This window comes from Ptychodera flava (assembly GCF_041260155.1).
Source record: "Ptychodera flava strain L36383 chromosome 3 unlocalized genomic scaffold, AS_Pfla_20210202 Scaffold_26__1_contigs__length_13983176_pilon, whole genome shotgun sequence".
NCBI lineage: Eukaryota > Metazoa > Hemichordata > Enteropneusta > Ptychoderidae > Ptychodera > Ptychodera flava.
In genome coordinates, this window is record NW_027248280.1 from 3,665,092 (window position 1) to 3,688,808 (window position 23,717).

Here is a 23,717-nt window from a genome sequence, read left to right on the forward strand (position 1 = left end):
GTAGGTGTTGTCAGACTTGAGTTTAGCCCCCTATCTTACCGGACATTTAGCACGGGGACCACTTTGACGTCGGGGACACTATTGAGGCCTTCACACACGTAAAACTTTACCGGACAGGGTTCACTCTTGACATACACATTGACCCCATTGAGTTCATCCAAGACGCATTTTGGTTTTGTGGGTGTCCAAATGTTAATAGTGACTTGTTGTTTCCATGCCTTTCATATACTTCATCACTGTCGAAATCGCCCAATCAGACACTGCATTCTTTGTTGTTAAATTGGGATCACAAAATAAACCTTCGAGTGATCTCATTTTTAGGAATTATCGGAGAGGAGTCGTATCTATCTGTTCATGGCATCATATTACAAACTGATATAAACACGTGGTGAAGCAATTCGACAGATTTTTCTGGACACACACACATACACACATACACACACACACACACACACACACACACCTTAATCGAATAGATATGGAAGCTGGTCAATGCGAATCATAATTATTGTTTTAATATAAAAAAAGAAATGTGAAATGAAACTACAAAAGATAAATTCTGTAAAATTACACTACGAACGAAGGATGAAGTGTTAAAATATGCAAATACATCGTATTGTTCTTCTATTTTGAATTTGGAAACATGTCTGCTTCAAATCTGTATTCCAAGGGAAGTACGATGACTTTAGAATAGGCTACCATATCTGATAAACAATTGTGATAATTGCATAAATTGACATGGACGTTAACTTTTACATATTTTTATTTTCTCAAAAACATCAGCTGAACCCATCCAGCATCTCGATGCCCTGGCTACTAAATCTGACTGATATAACATACAAAACAAAAATGCTCGGGCTCTATTTGATTTACTTTGTTTTTTATTGAATTACATAAATTCTGCATAAGTAATAACTTACATTCTCCGTTGAACAAGTTAGGTGGCTTTTAAACAATTTCAGAATTATTGTTTCTGAATATTTTTACTTGTTTTTACCAAGACAAAAGTGAGAACAATACTCCTTCCCCCTCGTCTAAATACTGGCTGATAAAATGTAGACTTTCAATTCTAATATAAGGTCGCATACCAGTAAGATTTGTGTAATAAAAAAAGGTTTCATGTCACGAACATTAATCAGCATTTTGATTTGTTAACATTATAATGTGTGTTTTGCCTGCATCACTGGTTTGTTTGGTCTTTGAAAATTTGTATCACTGCAAAGTTTGTTAAAAGTTATTTAGGTAACGTGTCTTTTGTCTATTTCATTTGACGTGTCTCTTTGTGTATTTCAATTTGAGGCCTACAATGAAAATACGTTTTAAAAAAATTTGGCAACTGATTTAAGGGATATTTTAACTGTTGTTTTCAGAGGAGTCTTTCTCTTTTCTTAACTACTGAATATTCTGCCATATAAATATATAAAAAAAACAACAAATAACATTCACCTAAGGTACGATTTATCTATATATAAAGCTAAACTGAGAAACTACTGAAATGAAAGCATGCGGCCACAGGGATTCGCAAGAATATTTCTATTCTGTAAACTACATGGACTCTAATAAAAAAGATATATACTGTAATTAAAGTGCTTTATAATCTCACAATGTCTGGACAAATATCGCAATAAGAATTAGTAAAGTTGTTAGTCATTTATTAGTAACTGTGATTATACGAGGAAATGTACGACAGAATTTTAAAAAATGTTGTTATGCACACTTGTCTATTGACATAAGGAAAACTGATGCTGGCAAAAGACTGATATCGATAGCGGTGTGTTGTTATGGAGACTCTGACATTTTGCTGTAATCACACTTATATAATCTCAGACTGCTTCATTTCAAGACTAAACCATTCTATCTTAGCTGCTACAACAGGGATGGCCGCAACAGATTATCATCACTGCGACAGATATGCTCTAGGCGTCATCACTCATGGCGCGAAAGAAGTAGGTCAGCATGGCCGCGGCAACGACACCGAGAGGAATGGAGATCCAGCCAAGGATGATAGAATAACCGAACGAATAATCGACACCAACTTCGCTGTACTCCTTCTTCGTTTCACCTGCATACACACTCGTTCCGATCAACACCAGCAAACCTAAAAAGTATAAATATTTAGACCGTCAACGGAATTGGACTCTCCCTTCTCTGTCTGTCTGTCTGTCTGTCTGTCTGTCTGTCTGTCTGTCTGTCTGTCTCTCTCTCTCTCTCTCTCTCTCTCTCTCTCTCTCTCAGAAACCTGGTTTTTAATGGCCATTGAATTAAATATTCGAATTCCACATTGCTTGAACTTTAATTGTTGATTGTGCGGTCTAGTTTGCTAGATATAACGGGAGACACTAGCAACATACTCTTGTGCTCACCCTAAGGTGCCTTGCAACGGCACCGTACGGCAAGGGATGTTTACAATACTACGCATTAATTACAAAACAAAAGGGAGATGCAAGTCAATGAGATTGTCACCTATTTCCTCTAACAGTGTTAAGTTACAATTGTTCATTTAGGAAAATAGAAGAAGAAGAAGAAGGAAAGAAAATATGGAAAGGGAAAGTTAGTGAAAGCAGGTGATAATTGAAAATCAAAAGTATATATATATATTTCACACCTGTTACACAGAAGATCAATCCGTTGATTGTCAAGAAGCGCTTTGAAAAATATGTAAAGGGCGAATACTGGGCCCGTCCAGTGACTTTTCCTATCAGTGCTACCAGAGCAAGGATCCATGATACCCCAGCGACGATAACCGCCAACAACATTAGACCACGGGCAGCCTTCATGTATCCTGCATAAAGAGAGAGCAAAACTATGACGAAATTGCATCAGGGATACAACAGCAGTAGCAGAATTTTCTTAATTAGGTTATATACTCACTGAAAAACGACTCCAAGTTAGGACATAATGTTAATGGTCAGCCACCCATAAAGATGATTACAGTTACACACGCCGTGTAGCTCATATTGATAAACTGAACATAAGAATATACTCGACGTTAGATTAGAGACGGTACTCTTCTGACGGGATAATTCTAGTAAATACACTTAAATTAGTTACGCAGTTGATGAAACTTTATCATAGAGGAAAGCAAACTGAATAAAATTAACATATCACAATTAGACATCAGTAGACAAAATTGAGTAAAACAAGGCTAATTCCAAGAAAATAATAGACTGAAAGATCTAGCTATTGTATCTCTGGGTCTTCGTACACTCCCAGCGATTCCCAGAAACACAAATATGACTGAATCAGTCAGTCTAAGGAAATTCTTAGAATCCAGAAACGTGTACTAACGCTATATTATTTGAAATGAGACTGAACATTTGTTTGTCTGCAAGTCACATTATATTTGTGCGTGAAAAGTTATTTTACAAATTGCATGCGGTGCAGGATAAACAAAATAAATGCATTCCTCTACATTCCCCACGTTTGATATTTTGACACTGTAATTTGATAAAGGTGATAACTTAAAGATAAATGCGGTATATTGCGCCTTGGGGAGAAACATTCGGACTTTTGATTTTTATAATTCTTTCACTGCTTATTTTGACGATTTTGGATGGTCTTAATTGTTTTCATTTAATTGTTCCGATAGAGATAGCACACGGATGCTGTCAAATATCGGTAAATGTTTGGTGATTTATTTCTCTAGTTCTATGATTTCCACTCTTAATTTTGTAATTATAAGAGGATAGTTGAAAGTTTCAATGAGGAAAGTTTCAGCAAAAGTTTAAGTGTCTCACTTTCGAGGAGCATGATATCTTTAACGATACAATGTAATTGTTAAAAAACACAACCACTTTTCAAGCAAATTAATTTTGCACATGCTTCCTGTCTTCTTCTTCCAGACGAATGTCAATATTCAAACAACAACTATAAATGAGGTGGTGCTTTCAATGGAATCGACGGTTTTTTAACAAACATTCCTGAAAATGACCTTTGACGTTTAGAAAAGAATCGCATATTTGACTGGCAAAGTAATAACGAGAATACATCTAGAAATAATTTGAACGAACTCTGTGAGGAGAAATATTGCTGCAGTCATCACTCTTTATATTGTTACATGAAACAAAGTGAACGTACAACTGGAATTTGAAGACAGAATTAATATTTTACTTTTGATATCCATCGTAATGAGATGTTCGCCCAAGTAAATTGAACTCTGTAAATGTCAGTGTTACGTCAACTGTTGCCGTGAGTCTTATAAGACAATTCCTGCAACCCGCTTTTTCGATTGACATAATTATGCTGACATAAAGGCATATACATGACAAAGACGTTAAGTCTAGGTGTCTACATTGAAACTATTTTGTAAATAAGCACTTTTTGCAACTCGAGAGTTCATCAAAATCTTTCAAAGTCTGCTTTCACAGATGAAAGCCTTTTTTAATATATTCAAACTCGATTTGAAAAATTAAAACGCGTGAGGTATCGTTGTATTTGTATTGACTAACTTTACCTTGAGTTGACAACAGAAGAATTAAAAGTTGATCGCATTATGATTCTCAGATGCACATGAAATAGAAAATATGAAGTGTTAAATCGTAAGGACCGTGTTGCTGACCTGGTCAAAAGGCGGACAGCATGCTTAGCGACCCTTTCTGAATGAGTCACTTGGCATGATTTATTGTTGTTTTCGTTTTGTAGAGCGCGCTTTCCGCGTATTTGTCGTGATTGCATTGAGCTATTGTTCATGTCTCTTTCGTTTTGATATGACCCCAATAACGCACGTGCACGTGTATAAACAAAGCCAGTCTCGTCGGTTTAACCGTATGTGAAGATAGACACAGAGACATATCATACATTGCGGTATATGAGGCTACAACATTTTCATTGACGAAGCGTGTTTTCATGACACAAAATTCCGCTCTGGGCCTCCAGTTCTTGTACAGCAGTAGCATTCGTTGGTCTATGTTAAGTCAGTAAGCATCGAAAGTGGAAGAAATGTTAAATGTTTGTTCATAATTGCAGGGTTAAAATTTCAGCCATTCTCTTCCAAAATCAAGATTAAAACCAGGTGATCACTGTGCAAAGTTTGGTGCAAGAGAAACAAATTACCTCACATTTACCGATATTTGAAAATCAAAATGGCTGTCGTCCTTATGTTTACTCTACAGGAAAAAATTAAATTTTCTATTTTCGAAAAGCAGTAACTGTTGCTGAATGGAATTTGTTTCTCACACAAAGAGCTCAAAAGCTTCAAAATGACCTCCCATCCCCCTTGATAGATAGTAACGAAATATAATGTTTGATAGTCTGAGTATCTGTCCCCATGGCGTATTCTAGACGTGATCCATTGTGTCTTATATAGTATTGAGCATAAATGAAAAGCTATAAATGGTAAACCTAGATTAGTCCGAGATGTATGATTGTGCAACTCATAAAACCCCATGTAACAACTGTTCTATAGTGTACACAGGATCTGTAGCCAAGGATCTACTGCTCAACTTTTTGAATTCTCAGAATAATGAATATAAAAAATAAGATCATGCAAGTATTTCACGTGCTAACGGGACCATGTTCCGAGACGCAGTTTTGCAAGCACCATGCTGATTCCACGAATCGAAATGAAAATCTTTAAAGTCGTGACGAGTACTTCCTTCGCCAGTAACCCAACTATGGTGGAGCTGGCTTATTCCTTATTTCGTTGCCGTGACCTCAAGGAATACCCGCCTGCGGGATACTAAGAATACGAAGTTTTTGCATGTATAATTTTTGAAAATTTGACTCGAAAGGAGTCGTCGTTCCGTGATTCATATCTAATAAAATCTATCATATAAGCTCATTCCAACACGTGTCACGACAGTGTTAAAATAGAAAAGGTCTGTCAATTTGCGCCCAATCACTTGGGTATAATTGGGGGCCCCTCTAGGCCAATAATGACTTTCCCGCGTCTGCAGATCACGTGGGACGTTTTCACTTTTATGGTGGCGTTGTAAAGTTTTCACTGTTCAGACTTTTCTCCAGACATTTTCCGACTGATTGCCCTTAATTAGTTCAACACCATGTCAAATACTGACACTGCCTCTGCTTCATGCTCTCAAGAACATTATTTGTTTAAACTGTCAATTTAAGGGTTTCTACTTGGGCGGAACTGTAATAATTCGTAAGCCTTTCCTAACCCTTTCACACGCCCGTGAAAAATATTCACCCGTGATAGCTAGATACATTTTACACCCAGCAGTACTACTGTCGCTGCATCGATTCGGTGATATGGCCGTGAAATACCGCCAGTAAGGGCATCCTCCAAATCACTATTATGTCAGTCGGCTGCAACTTCACATTTCCGGTCGACCTATCGTCAACTTTTAAAATTTCATAACTAGGGAAGGGACAATACGCAGATGTCCCAAAATCCCAGTTAAAGTTGAGGGGCCAATGTGCAGCATTGAATAAGCTCTTATCCAATTGGGTAGCTGAATCTCACCAATGTAATTAAAACAATACAAATAGACACCCTACGTCGCTGTGAATAGTGACAATGGACTAATCAGAAAAAGAGCTTATTCAACGCTACACATCAGCGGAAGTTGAGAAGGGGTTCTAACAGCAGCAGCGATGGTAATAATTGGACGAATAGATGATAACAATGCCATTCGTTTATAAAAATTTCACACGAGATCAAACTAAAATAATTGATTCCTTATTTCATCAAGGTCATTGATTGTGATCAATAGTAAACAGTTAAGATTTGCATATACTCGTCGGGAGTTTTTGAATTCTCATGTAAACGACGGGGTTTGGAATGTTACACACTAGGGGGTTTGGAGCGTTTAGTAGTAGTAGTAGTAGTAGTAGATTTATTTATTAGAGTGACATGTGACATGACTCAACATTTACATTTCAATATGATACAACATCAACGGTGAGTGGTCACCCAGCCCAATGGGCTTATAAGTCACTATAATATTGCAACTTTAGAATAAGGGTAGCTCGATGAAATAAAATTTGACTGATAGTGTAATACTAATAAAGAAATACTAATCATTATTAATGAAATAAATTGTTACGTCTTCTTTGAAATGACTTTGATATATACTTTGCTGTTGCTCTACTATTTGTTTCCATTAAAGGCGGAGCCTCCCTTTAAAAGGACGCCAAGGTATGGCGGCGTTCATTGTGTAAGTGGACACCAAACAGGCAACACGCGGGCACTCGCTCCAGAAAATGCAACTTTTTAGTTTTCCCCGGCCGCAAAAACCCAGACAGACTGCCAAGCGGTCAGCGTGAAGTTGCTGCTGATCGAACTCTGTGGTTATATTCAAAGTCTAACGCGACTGGAAGACAATGTTTTAGGAAATTCGAGCGTTTGTGGTGGGGAATCAATGACCGTTGACTATTTGAACTGACCGTCAATCAAAAGCTTGCATAAACTCTGTTTGCAGGATTAGCAACATGTGACAAAAGGTTGAGATGAGTTTGTGTAATTAATGTTATAGAAATCAAACATCATACTGGCCATGTGTTTGACTGGGAGGAGAACTCCACTAATGCGAGAACCAGGGATTGAAAAGTGCCGCTTTAAGTATACTAATTTTTCTATGTCGTTATAATAATAAACTCTCGGTTTGACTCATTTACTAAATCAAATAGTTGATCACGAAAATCATTATACAAGCTACAATGAAACATAAAATGTAGCTCATCTTCTATTTCATTTAACATACAAAGTCTACAAAGTCGCCTATCTATATTTTCATGTCTATATCGCCCAGTCTCAATGCGTAGTGGGAGAATACTAAAACGTAACTGTACAAGAAAGGACCTTTCTGCCCTTGATAGGTTTAACGATAAATATTTTTCCTGTCCAAAATTAGATTTCAACTTTGCATATGTGCGTAATTTTGGTTTGTTTGTTACAAAATCATACAAGTGACTAGTACATTCGCTTGCTTTTTTTCTTTAAACACTTTCAATACTGCATGGATGAATATCCTCTATATCTAATGAATCAAAAATGGCATGCATTTCAGACGACCAATTATTCACTGCTAAAGAGTGATCCCACAAAAAAATTTTCTTCGTTAATCTATTTTCATTTAAACTGCACAGACGATTCCAAAGTCGAACTTTGTTAACCTAGTGCCTTGTGATGCATGAATACCAACCAGTATCTCCATTAATTGCTAATGTTGGTGCAAACTTGTGCACTCCCAGAAAAAATCTAAGTGCTCTATTCTGCACTGCTTCACACTCTTTGTATGGTGCATGACCCAATACCCCAGAACAGTAATCTAAAATTGGTACAACAGAGGCATTATATATTTTCATGAACGTATGAAATCCCATGTTACTTAAAAATTTAAATTTTGACACAACAGCACCTAGAGCCCTGCTTGCAGATTCGGCAAGAGCTTTGACAGTGACAGAAAAATCAAGATGTTCATCTAACAAAACACCAAGATACTTGTACTGTGCCACATAATCTATATTGTTATTGCCAATTCGAAATTGAAATTGACTACGATCAACATTTCTCTTTCTAAAATGAACTACTTTTGATTTTAACGCATTTCCAGTTAGCCGCCGTGTAATTATCATCGGTCTGAATATCAAAATCGCGGTCTCCGCTGAATGCGGTCACATTACGTGTCCGGAAGAACCACAAAGCCCCCCCCCCCCCCCTCCATCGTCGCGTCTGCCTAACACAAAGGCTTCCGTGGGTTGGGTAGAGCTGATCGACTACGCAATCGATAGACCGACCAGAGAGTCGATCAATCTGACGGACTACCCACCCATGGCCGCCTGTGGCCTAACAGTCAGTGTGAACACAGAATGGAAATACAGCTTTTATAATTCTACAGAATGATGACAATAATATTTATATACGGATTAGTTGCTAAGTTGAATGAATGAATCGTAGACGTCGTTTTCGCCTTCTATTTGGCAACATAGACAGTGCTGGCTGCGTCCAACAACCTGTCGCAAGTTAGCATGACTTTGCAGAGGTGACCCGACGGTACAGAAGTGACGGTGAGTTCTAGTATTTCGGCCGCAGGTGACGTCATTGAGGTGACATCACGGATTTTTAATTCATAGTGACATGTATATAGCGAGTACAGATATTATGAGACAAAGTAGAACTAAAAGTTGTGTCATTCATGTATACTGTAACTATTATAATTGGAAAAGTGGATGACAAATCGAGCTAAGATAATTAGATTTTACTTCAGTGTGACGAAAGAAACGCCAAAGTAATCCGGGCTTCGCGGTCAAAAACAGTCTATACTTTCAAAGACCCCTATATTTTGTGCTGTTTTGCTTTGCTTTTCTGGTCACAAGAAATCATAGATGCACGATGGCCTTTCGACGCCGTGATAAAGTAAAAATCAGATGCGTATTGCACTCCACTTATCGGCAGTCGCTTCAAGTTGAATATTTGTCACGAATCGACTGGCTGACAAAAGTGATCGACGATAACAAAGAAACAAATGGCTATTATGGGAGGAATTTCAATATGTACCGATTTCAAATGTTCTGAAGAATACGCGAACAGATACAATACCGTTCGCCTCTAGTAAAACGGCTTTGAAATAGATATGTTCCTAGAGGATTTTCTCAGGCAGTACCGAAAACTCTATCGATGCTACGATCACTTCTAGACCTGCATACTATGATGTGTGTTTCCCGGAATTATACGACCTGGGGAGGCCGTATAACGCGGGGAACAAACAGCATTGTACGAATGGCTAGATCAGTGCCTGGGTTACTTTGATCCGTTGAAGTCAGTAAGCTTATACGCGTTCTTCTGCTGAAATGGCGTACTTAATTTTCATCACTTGTTACGACTGAAAAAATCCTTCGCCTACAGAAAGGAAGGTATCTAGGTTGGAACCTTTTAGGCTTATACCTCTGCCTGCTATGTTTGCTTCGACCAGGTGGGGTAAACTTCGCTTAGACCATATGATAAATGATAATAATCAATGATAAATATTCATGATGGGCTTTTTCTTGACATATGTGACTATGGGTCAAATAGTCGTACAGGAAATACGTTTGAAACATATGTATTCTCCGACAAAAAAGAAATATAGATCTATAGATCTGCGATAATCCGGCTTGTATAGGGGAAGTTCCCATCCGACTTGATTTGGTCTTACCTCCCCTGCCTGTACTACGTTTGTTTACCTACCATTTCTACAAATTCGCGCATAGTGAGTTTTTCCGTATTCATCGTTTTCTCTATCTTTATGCCAATCAAAGTGTCAATAATAAATTTTGTCGACAAGTCTCGCAAATTAAGATAGCGTGTGCAGAGTATTATTGGGTGTCAAGTTTGCGGACTTGTTCTGCAGCTAAGTGCTTAGCAATTGCAATAGTCTTGTTTCGTTTGAGCATGTTTATACTCTCACATAGTCTGGCAGTTATAAATACAATTTTCTGCTTCTTGTTGGCGCAGGTGTAAAGTCTGTAAAGTTGACGTTGAGCCACTACTTTTGAAAAGGTTAGCTCAAACTTGATAGTTGTCCATTTATGTAATCAACTAGAAAAATAAAATGAGTGCAAATTATTCGATCCAACATTCCAAGGTTTAAATCTCCGTTGAAGCAGTATGCCATCGCAACAAAACGAAAGCTGAACTTTCTCTCAAATTTCTGGAAATCATTGCGTAATGTCGCTACCGTTTGTTCTGTGACACGCCTAAAAATCTGTAAATATCACTATGTATAGAACATTAAGAACTGTTGGAGTGGGATATTCCACTAATGTAAACTATAGAGGCATATGCTCAGTATGGGCTACTCGTAAGTGCAAACTTTCCGTGTCTAACATTTCACTTAATTTTTGTACGAAAGCAGTAAGCTAACCTTTGAGTGTGGAATCATCAGGCAGGGTTGCGCAGGCGCTCACCCAAAGATCGTTTTCAAGGCATAACTCCCACAGTCAGTAGTAAGTTTTCACGTCTGATACCGAAATAACCACCTAGTAGTTGGTCGCCGTGCTCACGATGTAAAACAGGACTGTCACCCCTGCCACCATAACGCTAGAGATGGGTCCGACGAGATACATTATTGATAATTCTATTTCTCATAGCTTTCTTTGTCTCTTACAAACTGATACGCTATTCTTCAGGCTAGAGAAAACTTAATCGTACAAAGAGTAGGGCAAAATTGACGTGAGATGTCAGTTGGCTCCTAAGAAGACAATTGGGTGTGATACAGAATGAGTGATGGTATGTATTTGGGCGGGTCCAAACATGAACCATTATTGAAAAGGGGTGTAAGCGGCGTTTTAGGATAGAGGTGCCAAGAATTAGAAGTAGGTTACGGTTTAGATACACCGGTGTTTGAGAAGTTATTTCAATCGATCATCATTGCCATTGCGATGAGAACAATGAGGTAAAATGCATAGTTCGATTACGATTCTTTCATTCTCATCGAATATATGCGACGAGTATTCTATAAACAATCAAAACAATCTGAACAATCCAGGGCAGCTCAAATGCGATATCAGCGAATAGGCCACCGCTAATAAAAGTCGATGCATCTATAATCATGGCCCTCTCGTCAGTGTTGTCATATAACAGCACTATTGAATCTGAAAACGTGTTATGAAAGATACATTCCACCACATTGTTTGGAATAACTGCAAGATTTTTTTTTTAAGTTCACCTGATTTCACTTCACATGAGAACTTTCGTGTACCTTCATTTTCTACGAATTTGAATAGTGAAAGTTTTTTCCGTGTTCATCTTTTTCATCATGTCTTTCGAATCAAAGTGTCAAATGAATTTGTCGAGGAGTATTTATGTGGCGTCAAGTTTGTGGGGTTGTTATGCAGTTAAAGTGCGTATTAATTGCAACTGTCTTGTTTCCTGTCAGGTTGTTATACCCTCACATCGTCTGGCAATTTTAATTACAGTTTTCTACTTTTTGTTGCATCAGGCGTCAAGTCCGCAAAATTTGAGGTTGAACCACTGCTTTTGAAAAAGTGAACACTAACCTGATAGTAGTCAATTTATGTAATCAACTAGGAAAATAAAATTAAGCAAATAATTTGACCCGACTTTCCAAGGTTCAGTCTCATTAAAAGCAGTGTGTCAATGCAACAAAGTGAAAGCTGAACTGTCTCTCAATTTCCTGCAAAACGTTGCGCGTTTGTTTTGTGACAAACTGGAAATATTTACTGGAAACAACTTGACTGTTCTTATCACTATAATAAAATATGTAGAACTGTCGGAATAGGATATCCCATAAATAAACGTGAACAATAGTGGCATTTGCTAAGTATAGGTTACAGTAAGTTCAAACTTTTCGTGTCTAACTTTGCCTAAACGTTGAGTGTTGAATCGGGTAGGGCTGCGCGGGCGCTCACTCCAAGATCGCGTTCCAATGCATAACTCCCACAGTCCGTAGTAAGTTTTCACCCCGAAACCCGAAATAACCACCCAGTAGTTGGTCGCCGTGCTCACGATTAAAATAGGACTGCTACACCTGCCACCACAACACTAGAGATGGGTCCGACGAGATACATTGTTTGTAATTCTATTTGCTGTAGCTTTCTGTATCTCTTATAAACTGATGAGCAATGATGAGAGCTAGAGAAAATTTAATTGTACGAGTAGGCAAAAATTGACATGACGTGTCAGATGGTTTGTAGAAGACGTTTACTGTGCACGTCTCGTCTACATCGAAAAAAATTGTAAATAAGCGTTTTGTCCAATCGTGGTTTCTACGAAATCTTTAAAAACCCTGCATTCACAAATGATAGCCTTTTTAAAATCTATTCAAACTTCAGATACGAAAATTTAATTGTGTAAGGTATTAGTGTTTTTAAGGTATCAGTGTATTTTCTGTCGACTAACTTTACTTTGAGTTGCCAATGGAAGAATCAAAATGATGTAGCATTATGAATCCCAGATGCTTTTACATAGAAACTTTGAAGTTGTATATTTAATATTGTGTTGAGCCAACAGATGACCGGGTTGGTGACCTGATCGAAAAGACAGCATGTGTGGTTACCTTCTGTCAATGAATCTCTTAGCATGATGTATGGGCGTTTTCGTTTTATCGGGCGCGCTTTCCGCGTATTTGTTGCGCGGTGTGCTTCTGACTGCATTGAACTTTATTACACCTCACTCATTCAGCGTGCACTGCCATTGGTTAAACACGACTCACGTGACATGTAAAAGAACGTGATGATGCCCTCTGCGAATGTGATGATGCCCTCTGCATTTGATATTACATGGATGACGTCATTTTACTTACTGCGCATCCTTTCTGCGCAAAACAAATTGTCGTTCGCTTGTTGTACTTTGCAGTTGGCAACTTATGGCTGCGAAACGTCATGCAGAGCTGTCACCGGCACAGTTAGACGGTATTTTGATGCAAGTAAACAGCAAACGAACGAAAATGGCAACAAGGAATGCAATTTTTTTGTTCAGCGACTATGCAAGCAACAAATTTGGATACGCCACCGAGGAGATCGGCAAACTTTAGCGGCAACCCTAGACTCGGCACTGACAACATTTTACGCTGAGGTCCGGACTCGGAAGGCGAACTGTACTCGAAGAAGTCTTTATGTTTTTGTTTCTTTGCATGTTTGCTTGTTCGGTGTAATAAAAATAATAACACATGAGAGCTAGGGCAATATCACGATTTTTTGCCTGCCCTCGGGCTGGTGGTCATGATCGAAATACTGATGATGCCCTCGCCTACGGCTCGGGCATCATCAATATTTCGATCATGACCACCATCCCTTGGGCAGGCAATAAATCGTGATCTTGCCCTCGCTCTCATGTGTTATTATTTAAATTGTGCATGTCTCTTTCGTTTTGATATGACCCAAATAACGCGCGTGCACGTACATATAAAATAGCCAGTCTCGTCTCTCTAACCGTACAAGAAGATATACAGAGGCATACTACGGTATGAGGCTACAAAACTTTCATGGACGAAGCGTGTTTTCATGACCACAAGATTGCGCTCTAAGTCCTCGCAGCAGCATTCGGTGGTATGAGTTAAGTTCGTGATTAAGGCAGAAAATTGAAAAAAAAAATAACTTTTTCTCAAATTTCAATCTCTCAATTTCAGCCATTCTCTTCCTAAATCAAGATTAAAACCAGGTGATAACTGTGCAAAGGTTGGTACAAGAGAAACACATTACGTTACATTTACCGATATTTGAAAATCAAAACGGCTGCCGTCCCTGTGTTTACTCTGCGGGAAAAAATAAAATTTTCGAATTTCGAAAAAAACAGTTGCTGAATTGAATTTGTTTCTCACTCAAAGAGCTCAAAAGCTTCAAAATGACCTCCCATCCCCCTTGATAGATAGTTACGAATTATAAAGTTTGAGAGTCTGAGTATCTGTCCCCATGGCGTATTCTACACAACGTGATCCACTGTGTCTTATATAGTATTGAGCGTAAATGAAGAACGATGGTAAACCTAGATTAGTCAAGGTGAACTCCGATATGTATTTGAAACCCATAAAACCCAATGTAACAACTGTTATATATTGTACTACACATCATCTGCAGCTCAGGATCTACACCTCAACTTTGTTTGAATTCTAAGAAAATCTCAAACTCCGGATAAACCAAGCCTGCAAGCACGGTCACACATTTTTACACATAATGTGCTCGTAATCATCTAATTACGGCTCCTGTGAGCGCTATTATTCTTTTTTTCGACGAAATGACCTGGATACCATGATCAACCATGATTGGGGCAGCTGGTCACTGGTCGCTTATAAAATCATACGAGCAGGGCTGTCAATGTTTTTCAGAATAGAAGGGTACACGTGAAAGAACAGGAGAGTACAGCCTTGTGCGGAGCGAAGCGGAGCAAGGCGTGCCGCGCAAGCGCACGCGGGGGGAGGCCAGGAGGGGGGTGTCCCCCCTCCTGAAGCTGAAGCTTTTCTAATTATTCATCTTCAATTGGTGGCCTGTGGTGGCATTTTTGAGGGCAATTTACTGTCAAGTTTATTATAACTGAAGTATCAAAAGTAACATGAAATTGAATCTTGTGAAATAAATTATGAAAGACAACAGAAGTATTACAGAGTTTATATGTTTATTGATACACCAGGTTATTATTATTTGCATACAAATTCTGTTGAATTACAACCTGCTTAATAAAGATCATAATCTGAATCAGAATCACCGGAGTACTCATCTAAGCCCAAGGCTTGTATGGCAGTACCAGCTGACAATACCTCAATATTGTGTGATTCTCAGGCTGATGAAACAGTAGCTTCAGAAACTACATCTGCAAAAACTATTCCTTCAGATGTAGCTTTAGAAACTACACCTGCAGAAACTATTTCTTAAGAAACAACATCTGCAGAAACTAATTCAATAATTGTAATACGTTACCATTCAATAACAGCTAATCGTATTAGAATTAAAAAAAATCTTGTCCCCACTGCAAAACTGATGTGCATATTAACGTCACGACAAAAAATTCCGATCTGCGTCTGGTTGATACTGCTGTAATTTTATTTTGTCTGTTTCAAGACCTCTCCACAGAGTTACCGGCTATGAATTCCAGTGTGAAAATTTACAAATGTAATGGGGTAAATACGAGACCAGTACCAGAGACAATTTGAGTAGACGCTACGTCATACAAGGATGTAAAAAATAGACATCCATGGTCATACAAACAATTACATACGAAAGTTTACATCCGCTAATGAAATTGCGTGGCATCGTTGTCCGTCGGCCTCTCAATCGACAAGATTGACAATATGTTGATTTATTTACGTAGTAAATCCTTGCGCGTGAAAGTTAACGATCAAATCTTTTCTCCTGATGACTATCTATTCTGATATCCCTCACAGTAGTCAGAGTTTTGTCGAAACCCACGCCGGCCAAGTGGGTAGGCTCACTACATGCATGATATATCCGTATTCAAAACATGGTTTACCGCCGTATGCGTACGTGCAAGATACCGCGAAAGTATATAGTCAAGCCTAGCTAAATTTTTTGATTGCCCTAAACATTAAAAAAATGTTGGTCTTGGTAAATGATTTTGAAGGATCGGAATACCGATATTTGCTTTTGAGGAAAGATTTCGGATGTCGGAAAATATTTATCAAACTTCAATACTCGGGCCTTCGAAACAACCACAGTACACAGCATGTACCACCGTAAGAATACATTTTATAGAACGGCGGCTTGGTGCAAACAAATTCAGTGGTAGTCAAAACTCACTAAAAATTGAGTCAATCCCCACAAAGTTTTTTTGCGCTGAGTAAACGATTCTTACTAATTGTAAAGAGTGTTCACGATCTGCAAACGGGAAAACAAATCAAAAATTCCAGTCGCTAAATACACGTAATGCTATGGCACTTTGCTCAGACGCGGCGTGAAATCTACATTGCATGCTATACCATTGATGGATTGAACCCCCGATCACTGAAATTCCTCAGGAAAATAAAATGATTTACAAATATGAACATTACTTTTATCTCCAAAGCTAGTGTAAGCCTCTCGGGGTCTTTTTTGGACCCATACATCCAACGTGGCTGTCGTTCTTTTCGTAGCCATATCGATCGTGTACGTCCGAAAACCAATCACAACACGCGAAGCATTTTGACAGTACCGATTGAAACCAATCAGAAATCGGCTACCAACGAGCCTTAGGGGCTGCGCCTCTGTAGCACAGCGCAGCCAACGGTAGAATTGGGACAGGAAAGAATTCATAACGTGTGTAAAGATCATTATTGCAGGCCTTGAATAGGGAAAACAGGCGGCGGCAAGACCTGTGTCAGACGGCGATTTGCCGCCGGTGACCGGCTATAAATGACAGCCCTGTACGAGTATTTTACGTGTTAGCGGACCATGTTCCGAGAAGCAGGTTTGGAAGCAACATAGTCACTGATTCCACGAATCCAAATGAAAATATTTGTTATGTTACGAGTACTTCCTTGTCCAGTAACCCTACTATAGTTGAGCTGATTTATTACTTCATTACGTTGCCGTTACCTCATGGAATACCAGGAATACGAAGGACTACGAAGTTTGCATGTCTTATTTTGAAAATTTCAAACGTAAAGTTGACTCGAAATGAGTCGTCGTTCCGTGATTCATGTCTAATCATATCTATTCTTTAAGCTCATGTCAAGACGTGTAACTCAGTGTTAAAATTGAAAAGATCTATCAATTAAAGTTTCCGATATGTTCAAACTGCCAATTAAACGGTTTCTACTTCATCGGAGCTGTAGTAATTTGTAAGTCTGCCAGGTTGATCGATTCTCCACTCAACCCAAGTGTCATAATCTTCCAAATTGGCGCACAGAATATTAATATTCCACGCTCACGATACATTAGCGTTCTTGGACGCGATTGATCAAGCTGACGTTTAAGAACGCTAATGTATTGTGAGCGTGGAATATTAATATTCTGTGCGCCAATTTGGAAGGTTATGACACAAGGGCGTCTGTGGCGTAACAGTCAGTGTGAACACAGAATGGAAATACAGCTTTTTATAATACTACAGTCAGGGTTCGAAATACCCGGTGGTCATGCGTCAAATGACCACCAATTATCTCATTTGGACCACCAGATTCTATTTTGGGTGGTCAATCTTGACCATCAAATTTTGGAGGTCACAATAGTACACTGCAGAGCTGTTAATCTTACATGCCTCTCACAGTTTATTGCTAGGAGTATCCAGAAACAATATATTGTCCCCAGAGATAGATATTTTAGCAGTTTAAATAGTACATCCGTGTTTCATCTAGGCTGCGCGATTGCGCGATTGCCCCTCTTTCGTGTGCTGCGCGACCCATCGCGCACTGCACTGAGCTGGCTGGAATGGCATATCAAATATCATGGGTGTCACACTTCGATACTTTTGACCCATTATCAGCACCTGTTAATACTTTGGCAACAGGCATTGTATAGTGTAGCAAGAACATTTACATGAAAGGAACTAATTTTAGTTCGATTTTGATACTTTTTGTACTTTCCGTATACTGATTTTGCATATGAAAGCCTGTCAGCCCATTGAGAGTTACGTTCACAAAAGTTCATTGCCCTTGTCTCATTACCTCAGTACGATCCCGGCGGTGGCAGTCTCTGGACGGGTGGGTACCCACGCTCGTTAGCAGAGTTTGAAATGTACCCCTTTTCCAAGAATTTTTCTCTGAAAAACACCCCCTTTTTTGGGAAAATCTGGGAGAAAATCACTGCGAAAAACACCCCCTTTTTTCCGATATCTGGGAGATTTTACCTAAATGTTTGCCAAGACGTTTGAATACCATTATTTACCAATTTCAAAGCAAGTGTGCTGACTCTTGGTGAAAAAGGAACACCTAATACACTAGCTTAGGATGGGTTGACTTTGTGTTTGATGTGCACAGTAACAGACTGCCTTGTTCAATGTATGCTTAGTAACATAATGAAAACTTGAAATACAGTGATCGTTCAATGTTTTGTCTTCACCATATATGTTCATCAGTCACACTCATATACAATCACTTTTCTGATCCATTTTGATCTTGTATTAGTTGATGGCTCTTGAGTTATTAGACATCATCCGTCATCTGTAGCTGCAAAAACCAAAAAAAATCCTTTTGTAGAAAAATCACTTGTAGCTAAGGGAAATTTGCCACCAGCTACAACCATTTCTTTCACTGAATTTCAGCAAAGATTGGATAAATAGTACTCTCCTGCTTTCAGGTATCTATATATCTAATACTACAATCTCAACTGTTAATACAACTATATGTACTACAAAACACTACATGTAAATGTCAGTACAATAAACCGGGTACAATCTACTGAATAACAGTTAATTCAACTAGAAATACTTCTTAGTACAAAACACCACATGCAACTTTTATCTAACCTGAACAGATAATCTACCAAATAAATGACAACCAACCCAAAGAGAAATACTACAACTACAAAACACCTCAAGCAAGTGTTAGTACAATCTATAAAATGAAAACTGATTCAACTAGAAATAACGGTAGGCATTCTCATGTTGATTCGCTGACTTGAGTTGACCAGCGATGCCTTACAACTTGTAAGCTAGTAGCTATGGACCAAGCTGTGATATCGCAGTGGTGTTGTGGCGTCTATCGAACGCGCTCGGGTCAAGGGTCATCGCCACAGACCTTGGCCCGAGCGCATTCGATAGACGCCACAGCACCGCTGCGATATCACAGCCACTATGGACCAAACAGCACAGCTAGCTACATTTTTGCTGCGGATCCGTAGCCCTACCACTCCCTTTGCTGGTTGTGTTGGGGGAGTCCCCCCAACACAACCAGCAAAGAGTTAGTTACAACCAGCAAAGAGTAGTTACAATCACCTTCACGATGTGATGTACGGTTCTCCCGGGACGGTTCAGGAGTCCCCCAACACAACCAGCAAAGAGAGTGGTAGGGCTACGGATCCGCAACAAGCTGTACATTTATTAATTTATGCGTTTCGCTAAGTTTTTGAAAAGACTTACTTGACTCGGAGAACTCACTTTCCAACATTTGAATCACTTCTGGAATCACTGTGTGTACTCTAGGTACACATCCACAATAACCGTATCTCAAACTGTCATTTTCACTGACAAATTCCATGCAATAATTTTCTGCACAGGTTTTGCATCTCCCGCGAAGAACACCTCTACCATCGACCGCCATATTGCTAGTCATACAGGAAGTTGTTGTTGGATGTTGAATTAGCTATCTCCCCCCCCCCCCCGGTAATTACAGCGTATCAATTCATAAAACACAAGAACAAAGTCAACCATCACAGGGACGGTCACTGGATTTCTAAACAGCCAGAACATACTAAATTTTCATCGAACTGATTTGAGGGGTGGGCACGTAGTTACAATCACCTTCACGATATGATGTACGGTTCTCCCGGGACGGTTCTGGATCATGGCTTGGGGGGACCGCTGCTGGGTTTTACTCTCTCGAGTGAGAAAGCGTCTTGGGAGAAGAACCAGACCTATTCTCGGAGGGTGATCTGAAAAAGTACCCCTTTTTCTCGATTTCACGGACCTAGATGTCTCCGTGATGTCCGACTAAAATCACCCCCTTTTCCGCGAAATTTCTAACGAGCGTGCGTACCCGGCTGCTCCGAGACTGCCACCACCGGGAGTACGATAGAGAACAGGAGACAAACTGAAGTTTTTGTGCATAGTATGAATGTCTGTAACACTATGAAAATAATTCTGGTAGCAAAAAATTGACTCGAAAATTGGACTTTACTGTTACAGAAACGTTTTCAGTTCAGTGAATGGCATTGGCACTGTGATGGGATTGCATGCAATAAGAGTCACAAGCAAGCTGTAGTGTCAATGGGGACGGTTTTTGAATTCAGTGAATATACATTGACTTACTTTTTGGGCAAATAAACCCTAAAGTTAACTGTTGGTGTTAACCAACCTTTCTGTTTGTTATTTTCGTACTTTAAAACGACTGACAAAAAGCAATTGGCGCGAATCTGACATCGAGAAACTCCACATTCAGAACACGGCAGACAGACCTCCTAAGTTGTTCGTTTTAACTCTACTGAGTCTGCGCATAAGACTACAAGACCAGCTAGGTCACTAGAAAATACAGCTAACTGGTTTGTATAGGGCAATTTTGATCCAAACTCTACGGTGGTTAGGGTGATATAAGCACAGTAAAAACGTGACAAACAAATATATGTTATTTTTTCAAAAGATAGGAAATATTCCTTTATAACTACTAAAGATTTTTTCTTGCTTTGTGTAAGTGCACACAGTTCATAATCATTTAAAAATGAAAAAATCCCTTGAAGGTTCATGTACAGTGGAAATAGCCAGCTGCTAACAAACATGCAGAAAAATGTAGCATACAAATTACGCTACAATTTTTTCCAGCAATATTAATGCTTATTAATATAATGAGCCAACCGCCACTCTTCTAAGCTCTACATACATTCACAACAGAGATACTCAAATTTGTTGACTTTTGAAAACATCTTATTATAGGATGGGTTTTGCAGCCAGCATCTTGGATTGTGTAAGCAAGTGATTTATGGCTTGTAGTATGGGCATTACAAGTGACATCATTGCAACATTAAAACTTACATGTAAAGCCGTGATTATATGTTTTAGTTAAATCCCCCCAAAATTTTAAAATCCCCCTCAAAAATTCCTGCAGAGGGGGACCAGTCCCCCCCCCCCTGGTGTAGCATCCTAGATGAAACACTGGTACATGTCTTGTCTGTTCAATCACAGTCCCTCCACTGTGGTGTTCAATGTCAGTCCTTCAACCCCACTCCAGTACTCAACTGAGGTGTTCCTTTGGATAGACAATGTCTCTCTTTGTTTTACTGTTTACTGCTATGATTATTGTGATAAAGTCTGCAAACGTTGAATAACATCTCCTAGCAAATTTCGTCTAGTCATTAAAGTGACACAGATCAATGTACAAAACTCTTACAAAACTTCATAATAATCCAAAAAAATGCAATAATTGTCATGTTATCAGCAGTAATTGTCATTCTAAATTACACAGTAATTCTGTCAAAACTTAAAATCTGTAACTCAAGTCCTTTGCATATAACCAGTCAGTCAGTCACTCATGCAGCAGTCAAGTTGATCTGTAAATGACTGAAAATTTTCCAGTGGATTTACTGAGCATCCAACATACATGTAAACCAACTTAACATGTGTAGCAGCATGATGAAATGGTTTCAAAACAGCATGTACAGCCCACTATTCCACCCCATGGACCCATACCTCCACAAGATTTACATTCTGATATGATCAATTTTTTTGACCACCAAATTTTGCAATTGACCACCAAAATTTGAATCTGGTGGTCAAACATGACCACCAAACAAAAAAATAAATTTCGAACCCTGCTACAGAATGATGACAATAATATTTATATCCGGATTAGTTGCTAAATTGAATGAATGAATCAAAGACACCATTTTCGCCTTCTATTTGGCAACATAGAAAGTGCTGGCTGCGTCCAACAACTTGTCGCGAGTTGGCAGACTTCACCAAGGTGACGACGGCACAGAAGTGACGGTGAGTTGCGAGTGTATTAGCCGCAGGGTGACGTCATTGAGGTGACATCATGGATTTTACATCCATGGTGACACGTACGTAGCGAGTACAGATATTATGAGACAGAAAGTAGAACTAAAAGTTGTGTCATTCATGTATACTGTTACTATGATCAGTGGAGAAGTGGATGGCAAATCGAACTTCGATAATTGGTTTTTTTCTCGATGTGACACAAGAAGTCGCAAGTAATCCGGGCGTCAAGGTCAAGAACAGTCTATACTTTCAAAAGACTCTTTTCTTTTGTGCTGTTTTGCTTTGCTTTTCTGGTTACAAGAAATCATAGATACACGATGGCCTTTCGCCGACGTGATAAAGTAAAAATCAGATGCGTATTGCACTCCACTTATCGGCAGTCGCTTCACGTTGAATATTTGTCACGAATCGACTGGCTGAGAAAAGTGATCGACGCAAACAAACTAAAAAATGGCTGTTATGGGAGGAATTTCAATATGTACCGATTTCAAATGTTCTGAAGTATACGCGAACATAAACAATACCGTTCACCTCTAGTAAAACGGCTCTGAAATAGATATGTTCCTAGAGGATTTTCTCAGGCAGTACCGAAGACTCAATCGATGCTACGATCGCTGCATGCTAGCCCTGCATACTATGATGTTTGTGTTCAAGGCGGTATACGGCGTGGGAGGCCGTATACCGCATGGAACAATCAACATTGTACGCAGGGCTCGACCACTGCCTGGGTTACTCTTATTCGTCGAAGTCGGTATAGCGTACGCGTTCTTCTGCTGAAATGGCGTACTGAATTTTCATCATTTGTTACGACTGAAAAAAATCTTTGCCTACAGAAAATTAGGTATATTAGTTTGAACCTTTTAGGCTGATACCTCTGCCTGGTACATTTGTGTGGGTGAGCCACATGGAAGGGGGTTCGTTTCACAGCAATGGTAGGTGACGATACAAGACAATGACACTTGGCTGAACTGTAACTGGAAAGCACGTTTATTGACTGCAGTATTGTAACATGACTTACATGTGCTCTCTCCACTCACGCTCACGCTGACAGTGCCGTGCCCAAAAATACATGGCATGCGTGCTTATATGCTATAGGCTCAGTAGACAAAACAATTTTAGCGGGCTGCGTTGTGATTGGCTAGAATGGCCTGGTCCATAAAGTTTGTATCAGTTTCCCACAGGAACGCGTGTAATACTAGAACACAACTGGTTTGAACAGGAAATGACTGAATAACAATGTAAACAATAATAATAACAGTGAAATATAAATCAATGTAATTCACGACAATTTGCTTCGAAAAGCAGGGGTAAACTTCGCCTAGCCGTATGATAAAAGATAATTATCAATGATAAATAATTATGATGGGCACTTTCTTGACGTATGTAAATAGGGGTCAAATGGTCGTACAGGAAACACGTTTTGAAACATATGTATTCTCCGACAAAAAAAAAAACGGAACATATTTTCAGTTTAATTTCGACTCAAGTTTAGTCGCTGTATATTTACAGACATCATATGCAAGATTTGATGACAATGAACGCCTGATGCTTGACAAAGTTCTGGGACTCAATGGGATCAAACATGACAAGTCCAAACAGTAGCAAGTATTTTTACATTAGCATAGATTTGCGATAATCCGGCCTTCATAGGGGAAGTTCCCGCCCAACTTGATTTGGTCTTACTTCCCTGCGTGTACTACCTTTGTTTACCTACCGTTTCTACGAATTCGAACAAAGTGAAAGTTTT

At 39.1% G+C, this 23,717-nt stretch overlaps 1 protein-coding gene across 1 annotated transcript; it reads right to left on the reverse strand.

Annotated features, from left to right (window-relative positions):
• Positions 1-489: 489 nt before the first annotated feature.
• Positions 490-10,812, reverse strand: LOC139126139 (lens fiber membrane intrinsic protein-like). Its single transcript, XM_070692192.1, has 3 exons — positions 10,803-10,812; positions 2,606-2,782; positions 490-2,098 (listed from the first exon to the last, which is right to left on the reverse strand). Exons 2-3 carry the CDS (start codon positions 2,775-2,777, stop codon positions 1,917-1,919), a joined length of 354 nt encoding a protein of 117 aa, XP_070548293.1. The 5' UTR covers positions 2,778-2,782; positions 10,803-10,812; the 3' UTR covers positions 490-1,916.
• Positions 10,813-23,717: the final 12,905 nt, after the last annotated feature.

Bases quoted from the DNA above. Each gene is read 5' to 3' on its own strand.
- LOC139126139 (XM_070692192.1), bottom strand. From the start codon at position 2,777: ATGAAGGCTGCCCGTGGTCTAATGTTGTTGGCGGTTATCGTCGCTGGG. The intron at 2,099-2,605 runs GTGTGAAATATA...TATACTTTTTAG, and splicing joins ATTGATCTTCTGTGTAACAG to GTTTGCTGGTGTTGATCGGA.